The 27,626-nt window shown below is 43.4% G+C and overlaps 1 protein-coding gene and 1 long non-coding RNA gene across 3 annotated transcripts in view; one reads left to right on the forward strand and one right to left on the reverse strand.

Moving 5' to 3' along the window:
• Positions 1-27,626, reverse strand: part of EPS15L1 (epidermal growth factor receptor pathway substrate 15 like 1) — a 297,626-nt gene that overhangs the window by 192,195 nt on the left and 77,805 nt on the right. Inside the window, exons 9-13 of one of the 2 annotated variants that reach the window (XM_040417435.1) lie at positions 20,349-20,585; positions 20,098-20,255; positions 17,747-17,903; positions 16,091-16,126; positions 1,801-1,886 (exon numbers count right to left, since the gene is read on the reverse strand). In XM_040417435.1, coding sequence (XP_040273369.1) covers positions 1,801-1,886; positions 16,091-16,126; positions 17,747-17,903; positions 20,098-20,255; positions 20,349-20,585 — 674 coding nt within the window. The remainder of the gene's footprint in view (positions 1-1,800; positions 1,887-16,090; positions 16,127-17,746; positions 17,904-20,097; positions 20,256-20,348; positions 20,586-27,626) is intronic. The other variant, XM_040417436.1, reaches the window with a different exon arrangement.
• LOC120989374 lies at positions 1,399-26,039 on the forward strand. The gene is made up of 3 exons (XR_005776258.1): positions 1,399-1,441; positions 3,750-3,758; positions 25,759-26,039. It is a non-coding gene; the product is annotated as an uncharacterized LOC120989374 (long non-coding RNA).

Genomic DNA, 27,626 nt, shown 5'->3' on the forward strand with positions numbered 1-27,626 from the left:
ATACCGGTACGTCATGGGTCCTTAAGGACTCGGGAAACATGCCGTACCGGTACGTCATGCGTCCCTAAGGGGTTAATAACTTAGGATCTTTTGATCCTTTGTCCCTTTTATCATAATAGATACCGTATTTTTCGCCCCATAAGACGCACTTTGGGGGGGAAAGTGCCCCTGCGTCTTATGGGGCGCGAATGCTGCCAATTTAGTCTGCGATGCTGCAGCATCGCAGACTGCAATGTATTAGTGAGGAGGGTCTGTAGTTGGCGGGGAGAGCGGCGGGCAGTGCAGGCACTGTACTCTGGCCCGCCGCTCAGTATGTACTGTATTATACCTAGTGTTAATCATAATATCTAAACTGCGCTCTCCCTGCTCCCCATCTGTACCGTACTTACCGGTACATGTCACACTCCGTCTCCTGTAGTAAGCACTAGCAGGCAGGCTAGACTGCAGGCGGCCGTAACTCAATGAGGTCACGTGCCTGCGCCGCCTGCTTCATTCATAAAGTAGGTGGAGCAGCCCGGCCTGCAGCCCAGCCTGCCTGCTAGTGCTTACTACAGGAGACGGAGTGTGACATGTACCGGTAAGTATGGTACAGATGGGGAGCAGGGGGAGCGCAGTTTAGATATTATGATTAACACTAGGTATAATACAGTACATACTGAGCGGTGGGGCCAGAGTACAGTGCCTGCACTGCCCGCCGCTCTCCCCGCCTACTACAGCCCCTCCTTAGGGATCTATGGATGGGATAATGATGGGGGAGGGGGGTCTGTGGATGGCATTATGATGGGGGGGGGATCTGTGGAGGGCATTATGATGGGGGGGGGATCTGTGGAGGGCATTATGATGGTGGGGGTGATCTGCGGAGGGCATTATGATGGGGGGGGGGGTCTGTGGATGGCATTATGATGGGGGGGGGTCTGTGGATGGCATTATGATGGGGGGGTCTGTGGATGGGACTGTTATGGGGGGATCTGTGGATGACACATATAGCAGTGTCATCCACAGATCCACTACCCCTTAACAGTGCCATCCACAGATCCCCCCCCCACCATCATAATGCCATCCACAGATCCCCCCACCATCATAATGCCATCCACAGATCCCCCCACCATCATAATGCCATCCACAGATCCCCCCCCACCATCATAATGCCATCCACAGATCCCCCCCACCATCATGCCATTCACAGACCCCCCCCCATCATAATGCCATCCACAGCTCCCCCCCATAACAGTGCCATCCACAGATCTCCCACCCCCATAACAGTGCATCATCCACAGATTCCCCCATAATAGTGTCATGCACAGACCGCCATTAGTTCAAACCCACCAAAAGCACACCTTTTGGTTCAAATTTTTTTTCTTATTATTTTCCTCCTCAAAAACCTAGGTGTGTCTGATGGGCCGGTGCGTCTTATAGGGCGAAAAATACGGTATATATTATGGTGAATGGGATTTTGACATGCTGCCTGCTGAGATGTGCCTCATACACAGCTTAGCAAGCAGCTTACCATGACAGGCCTGGGAACCTCCAGCAGGGCCCAGGCTGTCATTGTAACCGATCAGAGCCCCACGATTTCACTACAAGGGCTCTGGGAGCCCCCTCCCTCTGCCTAACCTCAAATATGCTGCGATCACTGGTAAACACGGCATCTGAGTGGTCAAATGACCGGCTTCAGCGTCATCTCCGGTCCCCCGGCATCTGTCACGTATGAAGCGGGCTCAGCTCCACACAATTCCTTGCATACATGTACACACTATGTGTTAAGGGGTTAAATATACAACGGTCTAACGTCTTGCCCACCTTTGTAACAGGGCTATCTCCTGGCTGATGTCATCTAGTTCTTTCACACCAGTGAAATCTCCAGAACCGACAGAACTGGAACTGTCCTAAGGAAGGAAAAGAATTTTAACAAGCTGTGAATGAAATCAAACCAATAAAAATCAAGGCGGGGTGGTAAACACAGGGTCTGGTTGAATTGCTTTAAAAATAACATTAATATTTATAATATTTTTAAAGCATTTTTTTCTATTGTTTATTAGCAGTCAATCAATAAACTATAAAAATATTAACATCAACTTAAAGGGAATCTGTCAGCTCACTTGCATTTCGACGCTGTGCTCCAACAAATCAACAGTAAACTGTATTGAGAGGACTCCTGAGCTCATGCACAAGATGACTCAAAGACATCCTCTCAATGCATTTTACTGCTGGTTTGTCAGAGCACAGCATCAGAGTGCCAAGTGAGTATGACCATAAATCAGACTTAGCACCACTTGCACTATTCGCTGCTTGCTATGGTTTGGAGGGGTGTTTTGGAACTGACAGATTCCCTTTAAAGAGCACCTATAACTCCACATGAAGTAAAAGTAATCGGAGTCCAAAAGAAAAAAAAGATTTCTCAAAAATAAATAATTAGGAAAACTTAAAAAAATTAGCTCTTTAATTTAGCAATAAAGCACCTCAAAAGCGTTGTTTATCTCCTCTCGGACGCCAGACATTGGATAAGGACAGATGTTATTGTACACTTGGCAGAACAGCTGTTGAAGCAACCGTATGATGCGTAACAAATGTTGCACATGTCCTATTACTTGTTTGATGTCAAATGCCTTAGCAACTGTCCCAACAGGTGAGCAACTGCATCTCTATACGCCCTATGTCTGATCACGTAGGAAAGAAGGAAAATGCTTTTGAGAATTAAGCCACCTTCACATTAAGTGAGATGCAGCAGTGAAGAAGCAAAAGATTTTGAACGCTCTGTGAGACTTCATGCTTGGTGAAGAACCCACCAGACTAGCGATGTGCAGAAGTACACAGTGAAGATCCTCTGACCAGGAGCTTTACAGCCAGCCATGCTGGATATTTTTGTATTAGTTGCAATCAGGGCTGTGGAGTCGTAAGCTAAACTCTGACTCAACTAGCAAAAATGGAATGGGAATAGATAGGCCTGCTACCTATCACTGTTTTTGATACATAGGGGCTTTACACTGATAGAACATAACATAGTTTTAATCCTAAAACTTTTAAACTTAAAGGGGTTGTCTCATCTTGCCATAACTAAAGCCAGGCCGTGCATGAGAGCTACTGAAACAGTGTAATACAACAAGCTATGCTATTTCTGAGTTAGGAAAGCATCATAGCTAGCAATGATTGCTTGCACAGCAATGAGAGCTACTGAAACCGCTCTGCTGTTTCCCAGCCTGGAGGTGGTCGGAACTGTGTCTCATCTTGCCTTAGTAATGTCTCCCTAATGATATTGATCTAGGTGTGCAGGTCCACCCAAGCATCCAACAGATCTGAAGTAACTTTGAGGCTTACTGGCTCTCAGTCAGATGAGAGTTGGTTTGGAATGTCTCATAGTGCACAAGGCTGCCATTGTAAGGTATGCTGACTAAGCCTGTTATCTGTCTCATGGATAGATGGATGGCTTGCACATACGTAGCTTTTGGCATATAGCCTTTGTGTGGTTGTTGTCTATTGTATGTCGTTGATAATAGGAGTCCAAGATGCATCCAGCAATCCTCTTAATGCTGTTTTCAAACCATTTTGATGGGGTTTCCATCAATTTCTAACCTTTTTTTGTGAACCAGACACCCTCTTCTCTTCCGAGCAGAGGGTGCCTGGGGTTCTCCCATTGACTTTCACTGTGCTCGGTAGAGCACCCGAGCATACCGATGTGTTCGGCCAGAGCACCCGAGCACTTTGGTGCTCGATCAACACTAACTGAGACTAGTGTCTGGTACATTTATTAGAAAAAATAGGTAAACTAATCCTCCCACTCAATGTACCAGCAGTAAATTCACAAATCGATGCACTAACCACCACTTGTGGGCAAATTTGAGCACAAAGCACAACATTTTGAATTATATTGTAAATTGATTGTAGATCTTTGTGATAATTTAAACCTTAATTTCCAATTCCGGTAAGGCCACACATTCAGGTTTTCTGATGCAGTTTTAGAGATAGATTTTATTTCTCTCTCTCTCATATATATAATGTGAACATTCTGTATTACTTTTTTATGTCAACTAGATGGCAGCAAAACAGGTTTAGAGTCTCGTGTGTATTTCTTTTGCTTTAAGGACACTGTGAGGGGGGAGTTAGGTTCCTATTTTCAAATGTGCCAATGAAACTCAGGGATAAAGTTGGCAAGCTACTCCCTTTTTGACACAGAGCCAATAACCTTTCTTTAAGGACCACCTTTTTTGTCTACCTCACATCTCCTATATAAGTGTATGTTACTTGAATAAAGGATGGCATATTTTCCATGATACCAGCCTGTATTGGTCTTATTGAGAAAGCTGTATGAGCTCATACTTACAATCCTAATTGATTTGGCACCACACAAAGAAGAAGAGAATCGCATGAATTGCAATAACAATTATTGGTGTCCCTGGGTGGGCAGACAGCTTGCGTAATTTCCGATTCAAACACCACAAGAGGACTTGCGCAAAACCATCAGACGAGGTCACAAGCTGCAGCAAGGCAAGAAGCTTTATTCTTACAAAACCTTCTCTGAACCTTTTGCCCAAGTAGATTCTCAAGAGTTTAATTGGTGTTATCGCGATAGAAGGGTTCAAATTATAGCTGATCTGTCCTTTAGAACGAAAGAACCCATTTGAATATTCCTTTTTTGTGTGGCTTTTTATGCTGTATTGACGTGCTGGAACAAAGCGAAAGTTGTTAGACAGTTGATAGTTGCATATCCTTTGATGTAGAATTGGATCCCAGCCAGACTTTGATGAGAGTTTTTGGAAAAAGGAAGGATTGTATTCCCAAATCGAAAGAATCTAGATTAGGTAGTTTTTGAGTTCCCCTAATTGAATGAATTTTTGTTAGAAATTTTTTGTTGTTTTAGTTTTTGTGTTTTCCCAATTAGGAAGAATCTAGGTTAAAAATGTTGTGATTTCCCGTTTTAGAAGAATCTAGGTTAAATATTTTTGTGGTTTCCCCGACTAGGAAGAATCTAGAATATTAATAAAATATTAACATATAAAATGTGTAAATCTAATGTTGCAGGACATGATGAGGAGATGTTAACAGCAGTTCAGCTGATGAGAGAAAGAGAAGGGAAAGTTTCAGTAATTAAGTTAACATCGTTCATGCGTGAAATCGGTATGCCAGAAACCGGTAGATTAAATGAAAAATTATGGAAAAATATACTGCAGGAAAAGCGAGGTTGGTTGACAGATAATAATAGGCTGATGCAAGCATAGTTATGGTGGAAGTTGTCCACTCAGGTAAAGGATGGAAAGTTGAAAGAAGTTGAGAAAAATTGACAATATTTCTATTGTAAGATGGAGGATTTGGATGTGGTAACAAAGAACAGGACAGTCTGCCATGCGGCATCCCTTCCCCCTCCACATCTGCTGTAACCTCCAATAGTAATTCGGAGTCTTGTAGTTCCACAAAAACGCCTATTGCTCCTTCTGTCAGCCCCTCCTCTGAACTCTGTTCGGGAATATGCTCCTTTTCAACAGGAACACCTCCCACCGTGCTTTCTGCTCCGTCTATCCTTTCCCCATCCCCCGAAACTCCCTCCTCAGGGAACCAACCCCACCTTATGGGGGATGGGAGTATGTTTGCAGGCACAAGAATGCTGAAACTAGTAACATGTGTGTTATCAATAGATCTCAAAGACAAGGCACAATTCCTGTTATACGTCCCAGTACTGGATTATATCCAGTGATATCTGCAAATAACCCTTCTCAATTGTATGTCCAACCAGTTAAAAAATGAGCCTGCAGTTATTGCCCCTATGATGCCTACAGGAATTGTCCCAGACCAATCCACTCAATCTAGGGCTGCACCCACTTTAAGTCCTCTTTTAGACACGAGTGCATTTCAGACACAAGAAAATGTGGGGTTTCCAGCATCATTGTTTGATGTGAGAAATCAGCTGCACCCAGTTTCCCCAGTCGTATCATCCACACCAAATCCACCCTGGCCAAATCTACCCTATCATACGCCCAGGCACCTAAACCCTGAAGCTGCTCATCTCAGGGGTCCAAATGATGGCCCTGATGAGCCTGTGCATTGCCCTTGGTCCCCTAGTGAGATGCCGGCCATGATGAGTAGAATCCCCAATCCAGAGGACTTACCCATGCCATTCTGTAGGGAGTTAGCGAAGATACGGAAAGCTTTCTCATATTGTTGGCGGGATTTGGAATATTTAGTCCAGTGTAAAGCTGGTGTTTCTTTCTCTCAGATTATAGCCTTTGCGGTGGGATCTTGTGAGGTAGACGATACTACTTTGTTGTCCGGTGAGCAATACATTAAGAAGCTCACGGAATGGGGGAGAAAACAATTAGGTGATCAATCTGTTACATTGTCTGATATGCATCAGGACAGAACAGAGTGTGGAGAAATTTTTCACTAGACTCCAGCAAAGATGGTTGGATTTGGGTTTTGAGCACACCTCAGACATGCATGGGAGAATCTTGAGTGCTGCTTTTGTGGATGGTCTTAGGGAAAGCATACGCAAGGGTCTGGTATCAGCTAGGCCTGAATGGAGAACTATATAGCCCTCCATTTTGTTGCAGGTAGCAAAGGGTGTAAAAGACCTAAAACGGGCGTGGCTGCTTACCAGCCCTTTCCCCAAAAAGGGGGAAGGAAACTACAATATCCCTTAAGATGTTTTAAATGTGGCAGGGTGGGGCACTTTGCATGAAGTTGCCGATCTCCTCGACCATGGGAGGAGGAAGAGGAGGAGAATGCTCAGCCCCCTCAAGTGCAACGCCCATAGGGAGTTGGCAATCCAGAGTCAAATTCTGTGCCCTATTAAAAATGCAATCCTTAGGGCCTGCCCCCGTTGTCTCCTTGGCAATCAATAGGGGGGGAGCTTATCCCCTTTTTGATTGACACTGGAGCAGTCAAAACCGTTATCTACAGCAAACATGTAAAACGATCCCTCATGTCTAAGGATAGTATTCAATATGTAGGAGTAGATGGTAATGAGGTTCCTACTCCTCTCACAAAGCCAATACAAATTGCATTTGCTCCAAACCAACAATTGCAAAGTCGTCTCTTAGTCAGTGACACCGCCCCTGTTAATTTGCTAGGAGCAGATCTGTTGCAGAAAATATATGCGCAGATAATGTATCTTCCTAATGGTACTATGAAGTTACAAGGCAAACTAGGTAAAGAGGATATATTTCTCTTAGCAGCCTGTGACTATAATCCATTTCACATGTATGTGTCTACACTCTCTGAAGAGGGCGTGTCCCTTCTGCTGCAAGTACCTGCATTTCTGTGGGCCTCCGGACCCACAGATGTTGGCCGTTTATCTGTCCCTCCAATAATGATAGAACGTAAACCAGGTGCTCCTTTACCTCGAAAGGCGCAGTATCCCCTGATTTTGTCGATAATGGGGTACTAATTGAAACCACCTCTCCATGTAACACTCCCTTGTAATCCATTAAGAAAAGGGGGGGGGGGGGGTAGGTCAGCCAGTGCAGTATAGAATGGTATATGATCTTAGGGCTGTTAATGAGGCTACAGTTTTTAATACCCCTGTTGTACCAAACCCACATACATTGTTGGCACAGATTCCCCATAGTGCTACCCATTTCACAGTGGTGGATCTTGCAAATGCATTTTCTCAGTTCAATTGTATCCGGATTGCAGATATCTTTTTGCTTTCACTCATGACAGGAAGCAATACTCCTGGACGATCTTACCACAAGGTGCACATAATTCCCCCAGTATGTACAGTACTGGCTTATCCCAAGTTTTAGCGGATTGGCCCATTCCATCTGAAGGAGTTCTCCTACTTAAATATATAGATGATTTACTTCTTTGCTGCCCAGGAGTGGAGGTGTGTAAACAAGCCTCTGTGTCTCTCCTCACTTTCCTGGCTGCAAATGGCTGTAAAGTTTCTCGCAAGAAGCTTCAATTTTGTTGTACCACGGTCACCTTTCTAGGGCACTGTATATCTGCTGGGATTAGACATCTGACCCCAGACCGTATAACTGCAATCCAACAAATTCCTCTGCCTACTACTGTGGGGGCTCTGAGAATTTATTTGGGTCTAGTCTCATACTGTACGCCTTGGATCAGGAATGCCTCTGTTCTTATGCAACCCTTGTATGATTGTCTCCCCTCTCTTCCTTTTTCATTGACAGATAAGGCTGTGGAGAACTTCCATACATTAAAACTAGTCATCAGTTCCACACCAGCATTGGGTCTACCAGACTACAATAAAGATTTCAGATTCTATTGCACTGAATGTCTTGGCCACGCTTCAGCTGTTCTCACCGAAGCTAGGGCTGGCCAACAGCGTCCAGTGGCGTATTACTCTTCCAGACTTGATCCAGTGGCTAGAAGAGCGCCATCTTGTGTCCATGCAGTGGTGGCTGTACAACTCATGCTTGACAAAAGCATTGAGATTGTGCTCAACCATCCAATCACAGTTTTTGTCCCTCATGATATCTCTGCCATTTTCACACAAGTACAGCCAAAAATACCTGTCCAATGCCAGACACCTTAGACTAGAATGTGCATTACTTATGCCACCAAATGTCATCATTAAAAGGTGCACATCTTTGAATCCAGCTACTCTGCTGCCTCTGGAGGGGGGAGGGAGTAGTAGTACGAGTCATCTAGTTGAGTATCTTCCTGATCCAGAAGATAAACACGACTGTCTCCAATTAATGTCCGAAGAGACAGCAGGGTTTGATCACGTGGTAGATACTCCCTTAGAAAACCCAGATTAAGGCTCCATTCACACGTCCGTGGTGTGTTGCGGACACTCAAATTGCGGATCCGCAACACACCCACCCGGCACCCCTTTAAAAATGCCTATTCTTGTCCGCAAGCTGCACGCTGTGTGCAAGCTGCACACTGTGTGCTGTCCGCATCCATTCCGTCCCCATAGAAAATGAATGGGTCCGCACCCGTTCCGCAAAATTGCGGAACGTATGCGGACCCATTTGCGGACGTGTGAATGGAGCCTAAGAGCTCTTTGTGGATGGATCGCGGCATGGTGTCCAGGGGAAGTTTTATACTGGGCATGCAGTTGTCACTCAGCACAATACGATCAAAGCAGAATCACTTCCCTCTCATTTGTCTGCACAGGAAGCTGAACTTAAGGCTTTGGAAGAGGCCTGCAGGTATGCAGAGGGAAAAACTGCAAACATATATACGGATTCCAGGTATGCTTTTGGGATCACCCATGATTATGGTCCAATTTGGAAGGTTAGAGATTTCCTTACAGCAAATGGCAAGCCAATTAAACATGGCAAAGCGGTGAAAGCCCTAATGGACGCTCTGCTGTTGCCAACAAGGGTGGCCATTATGAAAATTATAGTCCATTCATCAGGAAAAACCCTTGAAGCTCGAGGAAATCATCGAGCTGATCTGGCAACAAAAGCTGCTGCACAGAAACCCAGAGATGATCCTGTAGGGATAGCAGCAGTACAACAGCAAATCTCCCTGCCAGTTAGCTATGAAACATTCAAAACCTTACAGTCTCAAGCAACCAAAGAGGAAAAGGCAGTATGGATAGAGAAAGGAGCTGTTATGACCCCAAAAGGAACATGGGAATTTAGAGCAAAGCTGTGTTTGCCCCGTGCCTTGTTCCCAGTCACAGCCCAGGCCACTCATGGGTATACTCACCTGTCCAAAACTGTGATGACTGCTCTTGTTTATAACTACTAGTATGCCCCAAGATTCAGTGTAGCTGCAGCCAAATTCACTCAGGCTTGTATGCTTTGTGCCCATCACAAAATAGGAAGGACGGTAAAAACACCTTTGAGGAACACTCCCAGGCCCGATTTCCCCTTCCAAAGACTGCAAACAGATTACATCCAACTACCCAAAGTTGGGACCCTAGAATACGTCTTGGTATGTGTAGATCTGTTTTCAGGGTGGCCAGAAGCCTATCCTGTGGCCAAAGCCACTGCACAAACCACAGCCAAGAAACTTCTGAACGAGACAGTTTGCCGGTACGGGGTCCCAGAAACAATTGAGAGTGACCGAGGTTCTCACTTTACAGGGGAGGTCCTGCGGGAAATTATGGGAGCCCTGGGCATTGAACAAGCTTTTCATACTGCGTATAACCCACAAAGCAGCGGTAGAGTAGAGCGACTCAACGGCACAAATCAAAAATACAGAAGGCCATGGCTGAACTGAATAAGCCATGGACAGAGGGTTTACCATTGGCACTCTTCTCCATCTGGTATACACCTAACCGAAAGACAGGCCTGAGTCCATATGAAGTACTCTTTGGGAATGCCCATAGATTAGGACTCTTTTTTTCCACAACTTCTTCAAATGCTGCATAGTAGTCTTTCAAAGTACGTTATGTGTCTTATAAACAGACTGTCTAATGTGTATTCCCAACTTTTTGCTACTCTTCCAGATCCAGACAGTATAGAGGCAACTCATTCTCTACAACCAGGAGATTAGGTAGTGGTGAAACGAAACGTGCGGAAAATCCTAGAACCACGGGTTGAGGGTCCACATCAAGTATTGTTTACCACCGCCACTGCTGTCAAGTTGGAAGGAAAGCCTAATTGGGTCCATGCCTCGCACTGTAAAAAAGTACTTGAACATCAAGTGCCGGAATGACTGCAAGGGCCATAATGTTTTTGCATGCCTTACTGTTCATTTTATATTGTACAGGGTGGAAAGGCACAGTTAGATCGAATCCCAGATTCTGTATTTAGAGCAATAATAATAGGGGACCAGAGTTCAGTTACACCTGTACCTCCTACATCTGTACCCACAATTGACATTAAATATTTGGCCAACCTAAAGTATAAGAGATAAATTGGCCTTAGAGACTGAGTTTCAAGATACAAATGTATGGATAGAGTGGATCCGCTATACGGTTCTTTCCCAAAAGCGATCCAACTGCTTAGCCTATGCTGCAGCTCAACCTCATTTGGGTACAGTACCTTTCCCTTTGAATAATATTACCGATCCTGAGGGTTTCAAGTGCATCCTTAAGATGTACACTGAAACTATTCCTAGTAAGGACACTTCCCGCTGCAGGACATTAGAATTTCTCTATCCTACTGTTCATGAGAGAGACCATATGGGTTTTGGTATAACACTATACCCTGGAAATTATACCTGTTTTAACCGAAATGGTACAAGCAAAGACCTTGGTGTTTTCCCCCCAGGATATTGTTCCTATAACATCTAACTAAATAGGACAAGTAGTGACCTTGATGCTTACCCTGACGGATGGTTTATAAACCAAGATTATCAACACTTGGATATCTGGTGGTTGTGTGGAGATTTGAAACTCCGACCCAGGATACAAATGGAATGGATTGAACAATGTATCCTGATCAAGGTGCTGATGCAATTTGTTGTATTTTCGCCTCCTGAGTGGTATCAAGTCAGTAAGCAAACCAATGTCCGGTCATGTCTAAGGTCACTCCCTACATCTTTTGATTCTCATGTTTATATAGATTCTATCGGAGTCCCTAGAGGAGTTTCTGATGAATTCAAGGCTAGAAACCAGAAAGCTGCAGGTTTCGAATTGATAATTCCCACTGAATCCGGACCCATTCATTTCAATGGGCCTGTGTACAGTTCTGCATTGCGTGAAAAACATGTTCTATATTCTGCGTTTTTCATGCAGCCCTGACACCATAGAAGTGAATGGGGCTTCAGTGAAAACCGCATTGCATCCGGAAGCAAGTGTGGATGCAATGCGTTTTTGAATGATGGCTGCTAAGGCTACTTTCACACTAGCGTTTGGGGCTCCGCTTGTGAGCTCCGTTTGAAGGGGCTCACAAGCGGCCCCGAACGCATCCGTACTGCCCTAATGCATTCTGAGTGGATGCGGATCTGCTCAGAATGCATCAGTCTGGCAGCGTTCAGCCTCCGCTCAGCAAGCGGACACCTGAACGCTGCTTGCAGCGTTCGGGTGTCCGTCTGGCCGTGCGGAGGCAAACGGATCCGTCCAGACTTACAATGTAAGTCAATGGGGACGGATCCGTTTGAATTTGACACTATATGGCTCAATTTTCAAACGGATCCGTCCCCCATTGACTTTCAATGTAAAGTCTGGATCCGTCTGAAGCTACTTTCACACTTAGAATTTTTTCTACAATATAATGCAGACGTATCCGTTCTGAACGGATCCCAAGTCTGCATTATATGAGCAGGTCCGTCTGGGCAGACCCCAGACGGATCCGCTCTGAACGCTAGTGTGAAAGTAGCCTTAGAGATGTTGTTTGTAAACCTTCAGTTTTTTACCACACACGTGAAAAACGCATCAAAACGCATTCCACCCGTGCGGAAAAAACTGAACGCAATCGCAGACAAAACTGACTGAACATGCTTGCAAAATGGTGTGAGTTTCACTGAACACACCCTGAACGCATCCGGAGCCAATACGTATTGTTCGTGTGAAAGAGGCTTTAGACCTCTTTTACACGAGCAAGTTTTCCATCCGGATGCCATGCGAGTAGTAAACACATAGAATCCGGACTGAATCCTGTGCCCATGAGCGTTGTTTACCACTGATCAACTCTGTGTTCAGGAAAAGTCGCAGTATGTTTTATATTGTGTGATTTTCACGCACCCATGGCTCCACAAAAATGAAAGAGGCTTCCGTGAAAAACGGAAGGCATCTGAATGGGTGTTAAACAAAACGGGCTTAGTTGCCCATAGCAACCAATTAGCTTCAATCTTTCATTTTCCAAAAGAGCCCTGAAAAATGAAGGTGGAAACTGTTGGTTGCTATGGGCAACTAAGCCAGTTTTCCTTAAAACCAGTTTTTCACTGATGGTTATTCTTCACGCGCGTGAAAAACACATGCAATCCAGATACATGGGGGGGGAAAAAAACACTGAATGCAATCACAGACAAAGCTGATTAAACTTGCTTAGAAAACCAGTTTTACACTGAATAGATCCTGACGTACTCCATATCACTTGTGTGAAAGAGGTCTTGTGTGTGACATTTTGTAGGTATGGTATATGTTCCATCACATGAAACTTAAACGGGGTTCTCCAGGAATTAAGACAATAAAATTACTGAAAATAATAAAATTTTACTTTATTATAAACATATTCCCAAATACCTCCACATGAACTGCATTCCTACAGAGATTCAGCTGAAGATGTTATCAGCTGTATTCAGGATCATAATCCCTGACAGGCAGAGATGAGGATGAGGCAGCTTTTTACCTTAGTGTTCAGATGTAACTTTTGCCGTTGTGTGATTAGGACAGATTCTGTGTGTACTAACAGAACAGCAGCCATTTTATTTCCCCTGATTGCTCCCCAGACAAAACAAGCCATTATAAACAATGAAAGGCATTTGGGTATGTGTTTACAATAAAGTAATATTTAATTATTTTCATTTTCTTAATTCCCGGAGAATCCCTTTAAGACTAGGGCACTGGAGATGAACTGTCAATCTGTCACAAACAGTGTGGGGGGGAAACTCCACCCTGAACACAGGAGGGAAGGAAAACAGTAACTGGGCCTGGAAACTAGGGGAGAAACAGGTCACCTCCTAGACAACCCTAATCCGGACCCTGACTACCTATCAATATGAATAGACCTTGAAGGTAGGAATATTCATAAGGAGGATACCTAGGCCCTGATTTCCCTATAAGGCCCTGGAATAAGTATAGGACCAGAGACAACAACAGGGAATATAACAAATACAAACAAAAGCGACACTTAACTTCTGTAGAGATGGAAGAACAGGAACACCAGAGAGGATCTCACACCAGCTCAGCCAAACCCAAATGAAGCGATCAACCGCATAGTCAGAAGGGTGGGGTGAGACTATAAAGGGTAGAAGTGATGACTACTGAGCAACAGCTGAGAAAAGGGAAGTGGTCATTAACCCTATCAAAACTGAATCAAGAGAAATCAAGGAGGCTGTTAGATTCCTCCACGCTCAGCCAATCTCCTTGATTTCCTGACATCAGACACCTGAGGGACCGTGACACAATCATTCACAGATGATGAATCTCCTTTGAGTGATGAAAAGTTGATCATCAGAAACTGGTCACCAGCACCATATCTGTGGTTAGCTACTTCTTTATTTATAGACCACTTTAACTAGTTAATTTACCCTCCTCCTGACCAGGAGCATTTAATTTTTTTTTTTTCAGTACATGCGTTTTTGAAAGCTGTAAGTTTTTTACTGTTCAGATATTTATATCATTTTTGCACCTTTTATCAGTGATATGTGGGCTTTATTTTTATGCTGATATATCACTCATATGCAAATATATTTTTATTTTAGTCGTTTTTATTTTTATACTCTGAAAGGTGTAAAAAAAAAAAAAAGGGGGGGGATAGTGTGTTTTTCTCTTTTTTTGTTAATAGCACAACATGCAACTAAAATACTTTATTAAAATATGTCCCCTTTTCATAACAGTCATTTTGATATAGGGGATTTACATAGTGTGTGGTGTCAACTACACTGACCCAAAGGGTCTACACTATATGGACAAACGTATTAGGACAAAACTCTTAATCATTAAATTCAGGTGTTTCATTCAGTCCTATTGTCACAGGAGTATAAAATCCAGCACCTAGCCATGCTGTCTGCCGTTACACACATTTGTGAAAGAAAGGCTTGCTGTAAAAAGATCACTGAATCTGACCATGATGTCAGCTTGTGAAATTTCTTTCCTCCTAGATATTCCAGCAGGAACTGTGGGTGGTATGATTATAATGTGGAAGCATTTAGGAACCCCAGCAACTCAAGTCACATCGTGCCAGACCGCGTAAACTTACAGAGTGGACTGGTGAGGCTCAAAGTGCATAAAAGTTATCAACGCTCTGCTGACTTAATAATGTCATTTATCAAAGACTGGCATTTTATGAGATCCCCTGCATTGCCAGAGGATGCACCTAATTTCAAGGCTTGTGCCTTATCAGGAATTATGTGCATTTGCCGCCAGTCCTTTTACCTTCTTTTAAATCTGCTCCAGTCCCTGACTGGCTCCACTCCTGACACCCCCACCATCCTGAGTGTCGAGGGTGACTGTTATACGCCAAAAACTGGAGTACTGAGTCAATAAGTGACCCCCAATAACAGCAGCATTCCAAACCTCCGCTGGCATTAGAATCAGCACAAAAACTGTGTGTCAGGAGCTTCACAGCATTGGTTTCTGTGGCCGATCAGCTGCATGCAAGCCTTACATCACCAAGTGTCAGATGAAGTGCTGTAAAGCACACTGCCAATGTACTCTGGAGCAGTGGAAATGTGTTCTGTGGAGAGATCAATCACACTTCTCTATCAGATGGGCAAATGCTAAGAGAATGTTAACTGACTGCATTGTGCCAACTGTAAAGTTTGATGGAGGACAGATAACAATATGGGGTTATTTTTCAGGGGTTGGCCTAGACCCCTTAGTCTTAGAGAAGGGGAAACTTAATTCTTTAGCATACCAAGACATTTTGGACAATTGTATGCTTCCAACTTTGTGGGAACAGTTTGAGGAAGGCCTTTTTCTGTTCCAGCATGACTGTGCTCTAATGCACAAAGCAAGGTCGATAAATGCATGGTTGGATGAGTTTGGTGTGGAAGAACTTGACTGCTTTGCACAGAGCCCTGACCTCAACCCCATCAAACACCTACACCTATGGGATGAACCTGAACAGAGACTGCAAGCCAGACCCTCTCATCCAACTTCAGTGGATTTACAATGGGAAGTGATAAAAGCTCTTATAGGTGTCCCAATACTTTTGTACATATAGTGAATATAGGTATATATTATCATGCTCATATAAACTCAAAAATATGCATTAGGATGCTTATGAGTAAGAATAAAAAGGTGATCATGCAAAAACACACGGCATGCCAGTAAAGGAGTACCATCTACGGGTCTACTCACACGCCGGATTTCTGTTAAGTTTGCCATGTCATTTCCTATGGGGGTCATGTAACCAGACAGGGTCTGGAGAAAAGGGCAGGGAAAAACCACAGATGGAACATAAACAGAGGAAAATACAAACAACTAAGTAAGGGGTGTTTTCACATTCAAAAAATGAATGAGAAAATGACACCAGCAGTTTATGACCATTTACTACTAATGTACACATATATACATTTAAACAGTCTATGCTGCATGATCTATACATCTAAACAAAAACATTGTACTTACTGTTACATGAAAAACACAAGCTGCTTTCATGGGATACTTAAAAAAATTAAAACAATTGTCAAGTATCTGCAGTGCATTCTTTTTATTATTAATTTTCTGTTACTATCAATGTGAAACAAATCTGACCACCACATTTTACAACAGGCTGACACTTTTCAGCTAATGCTATGTACACTGGGGTATGTCAGCAGTCATCTAAGGGTACGTTCTCTCTGTGTTTTGCAGTGGTAAAACATATCCATAGGCTTCTTTTAACCAGATGAATGCAAAAGTGTGTTCTTTTGGCTTTTAACAGGCGTTTATACATCGGACCAAAGGTTATTTCTCTGGATGTAGGACAGCTACATCATGGTGTAAAGAGGTCAGGGGGCGGCAAAAAGTTAAGAGGGGTACCTTGTTCACTACTGTGGTAGCAGCCATGTTAAACACTTAAGGACCCAGCCAGTTTTCTTTTTTGTGTTATTTAACTTTTCCATTCATACAGTGTTTATTTTTTGTAGAACAAGTTGTATTTTTTTTTTATGGCACCATCTAATTCATCTTTCTGAATTTTCATTCATTTTTCATGTCCCAGAGAACCATTTTATGACAATGAATATTCGGCCTTAAAAGAAAATTTGTCAGCTCCAAAACTCCCCCCAAACTAGAGCAAGCAGTGCATAATGTAAGCGGAGTAATTTTTATCTTCATACTCACTTGTATTCCGACACTGTGCTCCAAAAAACCAGCAGTAAAATGCATTGAGAGGACTCCCGAGCTCAGGCACATAATGGAGAGGACTCAAGGAGGAGACCTCTCAATGCATTTTACTGCTGGTTTGCTGGAGCACAGTGTCGGAATACAAGTGAGTATGAAGATAAAAATGACATAACCGGACTCAGCATCACTTACACCATAAACCGCTTGCTCTGATTTGGAAGGTATTTCGGAGATGACAGATTCCCTTTAAGGCCCACATAGAAATTAACCATTGTCAGCTGAACCCACCATTTTCAGTGGGAGCAGCCGATAATCGAATGTGTATTGGGGCCTTCTGAGTAGGCCAAGACAAATTTCTCTGTGGAAATCGGAAAGATAAGCTGATCGGTCGACAGCTATTGAAGATGTGTGGCACCTTTACTTGTCATGCCCAGGCAACTGATGGCTAATCTCTGAAATGGCTACACACAGCTCAGACAGCATGGCCTAATCATGTAAAGTAGATAACATAAACAACAAGTCTAAAATGGACAGCACCTGGTCTGATCACTGACCCAATATAGTCAATGGGCCAATTCACATAAGTGAATTTCCACACGGACAATCAGTCCATGTAGAGAGAATCACAGCATGCTCCATTCAGCTCCAATTTAGAAGCAAGACTCACTGAATGCGAATGGATCTGCAAGAAAAACGGACAGCACACAGGCCGAACCCATTACTCTGTTGGGTTAAATAAATGAACGATCTGAAACTCATTTGTTTTCTGGCTGGTTAACACAAATGAGTTTTTCGACAGACTTCATGTGAATGGAGTATTCATGTGAATGAAGTCTGTCGAAAAACTCATTTGTGTTGACCAGCCAGAAAACAAATGAGTTTCAGATCGCTCATTTATTTAACCTAACAGAGTAATGTAAATACCAACCAATATATGTGGGTGACATGCACCTTTACCTGCACAGAAGTGTTCCTTTCTGCTGGTGGAATCATATCAGGATGCAACACTTGTGGTGGATCGATTCCTTTGCTGACTTTCTGCTGAATGAGGTACATAGCCAGAGCAAACTGGTCTTTATTTAGCTTTCCCATCTGCCTGGTATCAGCAAGTGCCCTGTAGGGGATGACCTATTAGCCTTTAGGATGCTAATAAATACATTTTAATACATAAACATACAGTTACCTATGCAATATGAACAAAGATTAAAGGGCATCTGTCAGCAGATTTGTAGATATGAAACTGACTGACCTGCTGCATGTGCACCTAAAGGTATCTATGTTAGTCCAATGTTCATATGTACATGCCCTCATCATCTCCCGCCTAGACTACTGCAACATCCTCCTCTGTGGCCTTCCATCTAGCACTCTCGCACCCCTCCAATCTATCCTCAACTCTTCTGCCCGACTAATCCATCTCTCACCCTATTACTCCTCTGCCTCTCCCCTCTGCCAATCCCTTCACTGGCTCCCCATTGCCCAGCGAATTAACTTCAAAGTACTAACAAATACATACAAGGCCGTCCATAACCTGTCCCCTCCCTACATCTCTGAGCTACTTTCCCAATACAGTCCCACATGCACTCTCCGATCCTCACAAGACCTCCTTCTCTCCTCTCCTCTTATCACCTCTTCCCACAATCGCCTCCAAGATTTCTCCCGTGCATCCCCCACACTCTGGAACTCGCTACCCCAACATATCAGACTCTCACCTACAGTGGAATCCTTCAAAAGAAACCTAAAAACCCACCTCTTCAGACAAGCCTACAACCAGTGACCCTGCTGCCTCTATACCACCATGACCAGCTTCACCCGCACCTACTGTGTCCTTCTCCCATACCATGTAGATTGTAAGCCCTCACGGACGGGGCCCTCTCCTTCTGTACCAGTCTGTAACTCGTCTTGTTTATGATTAGTGCAATTGTCTGTATTATGTATGTGCACCGCTTATCATATGTACAGCGCTATGGAATGAATGGTGCTTTAATAATAAATAATAATAATTTGTGTCTGCACTGACATTGAAATGCAATGCACTATAGAAATAGTGTATTGTACTTTAAAAGCAATCAAAACATTGTGGGACTATTAAGTGGTTAAAAAAACAAAAACAAAAAAAAATGTAAATAAAAAAGTTTTTTTTCCATTGAAAATACGCTTTTCAAAAAAAAAAATTGCAAAAAAAATATATATATCTCCCCCACGTTTTTGGCATTGCGGCATCCCTACTGACCCGCACTACACAAATATAATGTAAATTATCTCGTAAAGTGAACGCCGTAAAAAAATAAATAAATCCAGAATTACTAATTAAGGCTACTTTCACACTAGCGTTTCTATTATCAGGTATTGAGATCCGTCATAGGGTCTCAATACCAGAAAAAAACGCTTCCGTTTTGTCCTCATTCATTGTCAATGGGAACAAAATGTAACTGAACAGAAAGGAATGCTCCAAAATGCATTCTGTTCCGTTTGGTTGCATTCCCATACTGGAGAGCAAACTACAGCATGCTGAGGTTTTCTTTCCGTCATGAGATGCGGAGATCCGTCTTGACCCACAATGGAAGTCAATGGGGACGGATCCATTTAACTCTGACGCTATCTGACACAAAAGAAAACATTCATGACGGATCTGTCTTGGCAATGTTAAAGATAATACAACCGGATCCGTTCTGAACGGATGCAGATGGTTGTATTATCAGTAACTGAAGCGTTTTTGCTGAGCCCTGCAGCAAATCCAGCAAAAACGCTAGTGCAAAAGTAGCCTTATTCTTAGGCCGAATGCACACGGCCTAAGATCAAACGAGTGTATTACTGTAGTGCAGCGGCGGCATGAAGCGCACGGCGTCATAGCAACCAATGACGCCGTGCGCTCCTGCTGTCAGCAGGAATCCAGGTCGGGATACAACGGACCGCTCACGGCCGTGTGCATTCAGCCTTAGTGGTCACCGAAAAAACAAGAGATTAACGAGAGATATTTACCCCGAAATGATACCAATGAAAACTACAAGCCGTCACACAACTCCATGGAAAGAAAAATAAATAAAAAGTTATGGGTCTTGGGATGCGGCGATGCAAAATAATTTTCTTCTAAGTAAAACTTTAAAAAAAAAACTATTTAAAATATAGTATAATACATATTTATCTAAGTCAGAGTTCAATTTCAGCAAAGAGATGTTTTGCTCAGAAGAACTGATGCCTGTCTAAACCCACTCTCAGGTGGGCACATTCTTATAGGCATCAGGGATACAACTTTTGTTTTTATTGTGTTCAGAACATTCATTTTATATAATGTTGTGCCTTTATCTCACCAAATGTGCGCCAAGATATTCTGAGGAAGTCCAGACTGCATGAATATATCTTTAACTTCAAGTCCGCTCACATAACCATCCATGTCCAAGTCAGTCTGGAGAAAAATGTCATCGTAACGTATCTTGTCTGTCAGAGGAACCACCCAATTTACAGCAGGCTAATGAAAGAGAAAAAAAAATACATAAAAACAAACCGTCTTGGAAACTCTTGAAATTTAAACCTGCAAAAGAAAAAGATTTTTCCTGTGTACCTGACTGGGTTTAGATGAATGCTTAGGTGACAAGCTCCCCGCACTGTTTAAGCTGCTCATGCTGCCGTGAGATGGAGTGGAACGAAGACTATCCTTTGGAGGGGGGCTGGCAGGAAGGACAGGTACAGCACCGGGAAATGTAGGCGTTTTCTTCCTTTTGGATGGGGGGATTAATGACTGTGGTAAAACCGTTGGAACCGGCTCCTTCTCTAAAGCTCTATATACAAGATGCATTGCCTGCAAAAATAGAGGTATATTATTATGTGCCAGTGAACCTGCATACAAAAGTATTGTATTTTTCGGACTGTAAGATCCATCTTTTTCCTCCCAAAAGCGAGGGAAAAGTGGCAAATGGAAAAGTCCATCAGCATGCGGAAGGCGGGGGATCGGTGAGGAAAGAGCTGCGCCAGCATTACTCACCCTCCCCGGTTATCTTCCGGGCCCCACTCCGCACTGTGTCCTGAATGTGTACAGCATCGGGATGCAGTGCACATATGGGCGGCACCATCCGAAGCAAGCAAGGTAAGTTTATTAAAGTTTTTTTAACCACTGATCTGAGGTCTGATGGGGGTCAGGCAGGTCTGATCTGAGGCTGATGGAGCTTGGGAGTCTGAGCTGACGAAAAATATATATTTTTTATTTTCCTCTTCCAAATCCTAGGCGAGTCTTATACTCCGAAAAAAAACTGTAGATTAAAAAGGATCTGATAGCTCTCCTGGCATGTCTATCTTAGTAAATTTTTGTATGCCCCATGAAATGACAATTCTGAAGCAGCTTTTCCTAGAACCCTAAGTAGTAGAGCCATTAAAACCAGCCTACGTAAACAGGCTCCAGAACGGGGCCTAACGCTTGCCATCTGTTAAATTACGTGATCTTCTTTCAGTGCTCATTGAGCTTTCATACATGTCGACATCCCTGTGCACTGGCTGTTACTAGAAGCCACAGTATCGATGCAAGATATCGCGACACAATTTGTCCTGATTCCATGACAGACCGACCATTGGTTATCACAAGAAAGCTTGCTGCCCTAGCACTGGCTGTTACTAGCATCTACAGTCCCAGGGAATGTCGTCGGGACCAAGATGATGTGATCACCATAATAGAACATTCATGATGACCACATAAAAGTTTGTTGCCCCCTGACAGATTGTGTTCAGGACCGTTTCAGGGATCTCACAAATGGTTCAAAACGGATCAGTTCAGCCCCAATGCATTGTGAATGGATAAGGATCCGTACAGAATGCATCAGTTTGGCTCCGTTCTGCCTCCATTCCACTCTGGATGCGGACACTAAAACGCTGTAAGTCAATGGGGACGGATCCGTTTTCACTGACACAATATGGTGCAATTGAAAACGGATCCGTCCCCCATTGACTTTCAATGCAAGTCAGGACGGATCAGTTTTGACTTTGTTCTTCAGAATGCAAACGGATCCGTTCTGAACGGATACAATCGTTTGCATTATAGGTGCGGATCCGTCTGTACAGATACCAGACGGATCCGTACCTAACGCAGGTGTGAAAGTAGCCTCATTTGTTTTTTTAATCTCTCAGTTTATTAACTCTCCATTGATAGTCTAGTGTACATTGTTGCAGCGTGGCCTAACAATGTCAATGGGCCTTACTATAAAAGTCAACCCTTCAGTCATGTTGGTCCACTTGCTTAGGGTACTATACTCCAAGTAAGTGCTCACAAAACAATGTCTCAGACTTTGACAGTCTCTGCAATCAGTTCTGTTTACAGCAGATTATCAGAAATGTTTTTGACCATCTGTGGACCCACACTAAATGTCTCAATAGACGAATATTTGGTAAAGTCAAGGAGAGTATTCATTTTAAGCAATTCCTCCCTGGAAAAAGGGCTAGATACAGTTAAATGGGTGGTCTCACTTCAACAAATGGCATTTATCATGTAGATCAAGTTAATCCAAGGCACTTACTATAGTACTGTGATTGTCCATATTGCCTCCTTTGCTGGCTTGATTCATTTCTCCATCACATTATACATTGCTTGTATCTAGGCGTTATTACCACTCTGCAATCCAGCAGCAGTGGCCGTGCTTGCACACTATAGGAAAAAGCGCCAACCTCTCTGGTGGCCAGGAACGTGGGCGTGCACATAGGCACGCATACTACATTAGGCCATATTTCCTCATTAGCTTGCTTTACATGAATAATAAATAAAAAAACACTAAATATTAACCCCTTCAAGACCAAGCTAGTTTTCACCATAAGGACCAAGCCACATTTTGCAAATCTGACATGTTTCACTTTATGTGGTAATAACTCTGGAACGCTTTTACTTACATAAGTGATTCTGAGATTGTTTTCTCGTGACATATTGTACTTTATGTTAGTGGTAAATTTGAGTCAATATGTTTCACCTTTATTTATAAAAAATTCCAAAATTTACATAAAATTTGGAAAAATTCGCAATTTTCTAAATTAGAATTTCTCTGGTTCTCTGACAGACAGTGGTAACTTACAAAATAGTTATTACTTTACATTTACCATATGTCTACTGCATGTTTGCATCATTTTGTAAATGTTATTTTATTTTTTTGGGATGTTAGAAGGCTTAGAAGTTTAGAAGCAAATTTTAAAAATTTTCAGAACATTTCCAAAACCCACTTTTTAAGGACCAGTTCAGGTCTGAAGTCACTTTGTGAGGCTTATATAATAGAAACCACCCAAAATGACCCCATTTTAGAAACTACACCCCTCAAGGTATTCAAAACTAATTTTACAAATGTTGTTAACCCTTTAAGTGTTCCACCAGAATTAATGGAAAATGGAGGTGAATTTTTTAAATTTCACATTTTTTGGCTGATTTTTCCATTTAGATCCATTTTTCCTACAACCCAGCATGGGTTAACAGCAAAATAAACCTTAATATTTGTTACCCTGATTCTTAAGTTTACAGAAACACCCCATATGTGGTCATAAAGTGCTATATGGGGGCACAGCGGGGATCAGAATGAGAGGAACACTGTGTGGCTTTTGGAAGGCAGATTTCGCTGGAATAATTTTCAAGCACCATGTCGCATTTGAAGACACCCTGTATGGAAAATACACCCCCCAAGGAATTTTTCAAGGGGTGCACTGAGCACTTTTGCCCAATAGCCGTTTCATAGAATTTAGAAAGACTTGGCAGTGAAAATGGAAAATGTCATATTTTACAAGAATATCTCGCTTTAGGCCCAAATTTGTCATTTTAACAAGGTGTATCAGGAAAAAATGCACCCCATAGTCTGTTACCCATTTTCTTCTGAGTACGTCAACACCCCATATGTGGTTGTAAAGTGCTGTATGAGCACACAGCGGGGCTCAGAATGGGAGTAACACCGTGTGGCTTTTGGAAGCAGATTTTGCTGGAATAATTTTCAGGCACCATGTCGCATTTGAAGACACTCTGAGGCACCCCAACAGTGAAAACCACAAAAACGAGGCTCTAGGGGTGCCAGAACATAAAAGGAAATTGAAGAATTGCCTCATTTAATAAAATGACACCTTTCAATGTATTTATCTAGGGGTATAATGGGAATTTTTAAGTTTTTTTTGTTTTTTTTTTGGGGGGGGGAGCTATTATTGGATTGCCAAATGAAAAAATGCTCAACTGAAAATGTCTTGCCATGGATTAAGAAATTAGTGAAATGGACTTAATGGATATCAGTGGAAGTGTGATAAACTTGAAAGCACTCTCCAATGCAGAGGCCCGGTTTAGAGGGGCAGGTCTGACAGTAGTGAGTGGTGTCTTTCCTAATCCCTTTAACCGAGCAAACTCGACACCTTTTTTGGGGTCGCCTTTTTTTTTCTGTGGGGGGGGGGGGGGGGGGGGAGTACTCTAGGGAAATGCTGCCCACAAATTATTCTTGATACCCCAGAAGCACTGTTGGATGAAAAACTGCCCTCTCCTTCCTGAACGCCAAAAATCTATTTTTTTATTATTTTTTCCTGAAATTCCAAGAAGGTCCCCCCATGACCAGCTGTTCTGTGGATGACAAAGGCATTATATAGTGACACTTGGGTTAGGTACACAGGTAATTTTTTGTACCACACCTTAGATTTTCTTAAGGCACTGTAGGGCTGTAGTACCTGGTCTTAAAGATCCACTCCACCCATGAACTTGTTGTAATCCTGGATACACACAGGCTTGATGTTCTGCTCTGTGGTTCCTCGGACTGGGACTGGGGTGGACTGATCTGCATGGATGGTAGTCAACACAAGAACATCCCGTTTGTCCTTGTATTTTAGCAGCATCAAATTTTCTGAGCAAACAGCCCTGCTTTCCCCACGAAGCACTGTCTGATCTATAAAGGATTTAGGGAGCCCTTTTTGATTTCTTCTAATTGTGCCACATGTGCCTATGCCTCTGGCAGCAAAGCACTTCAGGAGAGGGACACTATTGTAAAAGTTGTCCAAATACAAATGGTATCCGTGGTCCAGCAGGGGGTGGACTAAATCCCATACTATCTTCCCACTTATACCCAGAACCGGGGGACAATCGGGTGGCTCAATTTTGGAATCTTTTCCCTTGTAAATACGAAAGTGCAGTGTATACCCAGATCACAGGCCTTATACAACTTCACACCATACCTAGCCCTTTTATTGGGCAGGTACTGGCGGAAATGTAATCGGCCTTTGAAGTGGACAATGATTTATCCACCGAGAGACATTTTTGGGGGGTATATATTTGGAATTGTAGTGGTCAACCACTGGCCTAATTTTAAAGAGTCTGTCATAAATGGGGTCGCTTGGGGGTGGGCATTCATTATTATTGCTGAAGTGTAGGAATCTTAGAAGAGCGTTGAAACGGGCCCGGGGCATGGCAAGACAGTGAAGAGGGGTGTGATATAAAATATCTTTGTTCCAATACAAACGTATTGTTGTTTTTTTAATGCCCATGCTTAGGAGAAGTCCCCAAAACCTCTGCATTTCAGTTGTGTTAGTAGGGGTCCATTTGCGGGGCCTTGAGAGATAACTGTCTGGATGGGAGGCAATAAATTGCTCTGCATATATATTTGTTTGTTCCACCATCAAGTTAATTAGGTCATCAGTGAAGAATAATTGGAAAAAATTAATTTCACTGAAACCTGTTGTATCTACATTGATGCCTGGAGTGGCTGTAAATTCAGGCACCTGGGGCACATAGTTATCTGCGGGGATCCATGAAGAGTCACTTGTACGGGGCTGCGACTGCGCACTACCCCTAGGATGCCTACGAGAGGGTTCATCATTAGATGAATCATCTGAGGAAGATGAAACTAAAAATGTCGCTTCATCTCCACTGTTGGAGTCAGTGTCTTCAAAATTACGGCCTCTTCGGCAGTGAAAAGCCGTTTAGTCATTTTAAACTGTAAACTAACGTAGATTTTTTTTGTCTTTTTTTATATATATTTTTTTTTAAATAGAACAGCAGACTAAAATACTGTATATCCTTTAGGATAGGATAAAAACTCCCAGAGTCACTTGGAAATTATTGACAGGTGTCACAGGTAGCACAGATGGCTGGCGATGAGCCAGGGGTCTAGTATGGGGCAAAGAGTAGTGCCAATATCCTTACTGGGGCAGAAAAGGGGTTAATTAATGTATTATTTTACAGTATTAGGTGGCACAAAGCCACATGGGGCATAAGAGACTTATATTTTACAGAATGGTGCCACTCAAGCACAGGACACGAGTATATACACACAGGAGGATGGCACACCTATTGACGGTTATTTATTATTTTTTTTTATGTAACTTGGGAGTGTGTGACAGGTGACTTGAGGGACAGACAGGCAGGTGTCTTTATTGAACGGACAAACTGGAGTCACAGGTGTCTTGATGGACGGACAGACTGGACTGACAGGTGTCTTGATGGGCGGACAGGCTGGAGTAATGGGTGTCTTTATTGAACGGACAGACTGGACTGACAGGTGTCTTGATGGGGGGACAGGCTGGAGTGACAGGTGTCTTTATTGAACGGACAGGCTGGAGTGACAAGTGTCTTTATTGAACGGACAAACTTTAGTGACAAGTGTCTTGATTGACGGACAGACTGGAGTCACAGGTGTCTTGACGGACAGACAGGCTAGTGTGACAGGTGTCTTTATTGAACAGACAAACTGGAGTCACAGGTGTCTTGATGGACGGACAGACTGGACTGACAGGTGTCTTGATGGGCGGACAGGCTGGAGTGACAGGTGTCTTGATGGACGGACAGGCTGGAGTGACAGGTGTCTTTATTGAACGGACAAACTGGAGTCACAGGTGTCTTGATTGACGGACAGACTGGAGTCACAGGTGTCTTGATGGACGGACAAACTGGACTGACAGGTGTCTTGACGGACGAACAGGCTGGAGTGACAGGTGTCTTGACGGGCAGACAGTTGTCTTAACGGACGGACAGTAGTGACAGGTGTCTGGATGAGGTGATGATGACAGGACTGGACAGGACTAATCTCACTGACTGGGGCAAATCAGGCACAGAAGAGTGGCAAATCGGTACTGAAGGGGTTAATTATGTACGAAGCAGGGGATGAGGCACAGAACTGACTACAGATGACAGGCTGTTGATGAGGCACAGAACGGATCTGTGTCACTGACTGTGGCACAGAAGCAGCTTTTCGGCACAAAAGGGGTTAATTCGATCTGGTAGGTATTAATGTACAGCAGCTTTTCACACTCTCCTTCTCTGATCGCTTCCCTGACAGGAATTGGGACGATCAGAGAAGGAGAAGCACATAGTCCCTCCCTAACCCCCCCTTACCTGCCCCGATTGGTCCCTCTGCAGTATTGGACCAATCACAGCGATCGCGGGCGGGTCAGAGCTCCGATGCAGTTCCCGCCGGCGTCTCTGGTTGCCTAGCAACCCGGCTTCACTGAACCTTCAGCGCTTCGCTCCCTGCGCTGACAGAGAAAGCCGATCACGTACATGCACGTGGGGATGCGGTGAGGCACCACATTCCCCCACGTACATGTACGTGATGTTGTGTGAAGGGGTTAAATAAACCCCCTCACAGAATCCTCTGAATGTTTCAGTGGTATGGATTATGGAGTGATCCAGCAAAAATCCACCATATTACCTTTTTTGGGAAGTAAGGTGGGCAAAATTTCAATTTCATCATAGTTTTTATAAAAAGTGTACTGTACTGTATTTTCACTTTACAAAGTCTGATCAGCACCATGGACAGCAGGAAGCCGGTGAAGGCATCCGGTTGCCATGGTAACCATCACTCGCTGCCACAACAGAGCAGCGAGTGATGGGGAGCAATGGGGGTCCCCTCCCTCTGTGATC

Source organism: Bufo bufo, chromosome 2, assembly GCF_905171765.1.
Source record: "Bufo bufo chromosome 2, aBufBuf1.1, whole genome shotgun sequence".
Lineage (NCBI taxonomy): Eukaryota > Metazoa > Chordata > Amphibia > Anura > Bufonidae > Bufo > Bufo bufo.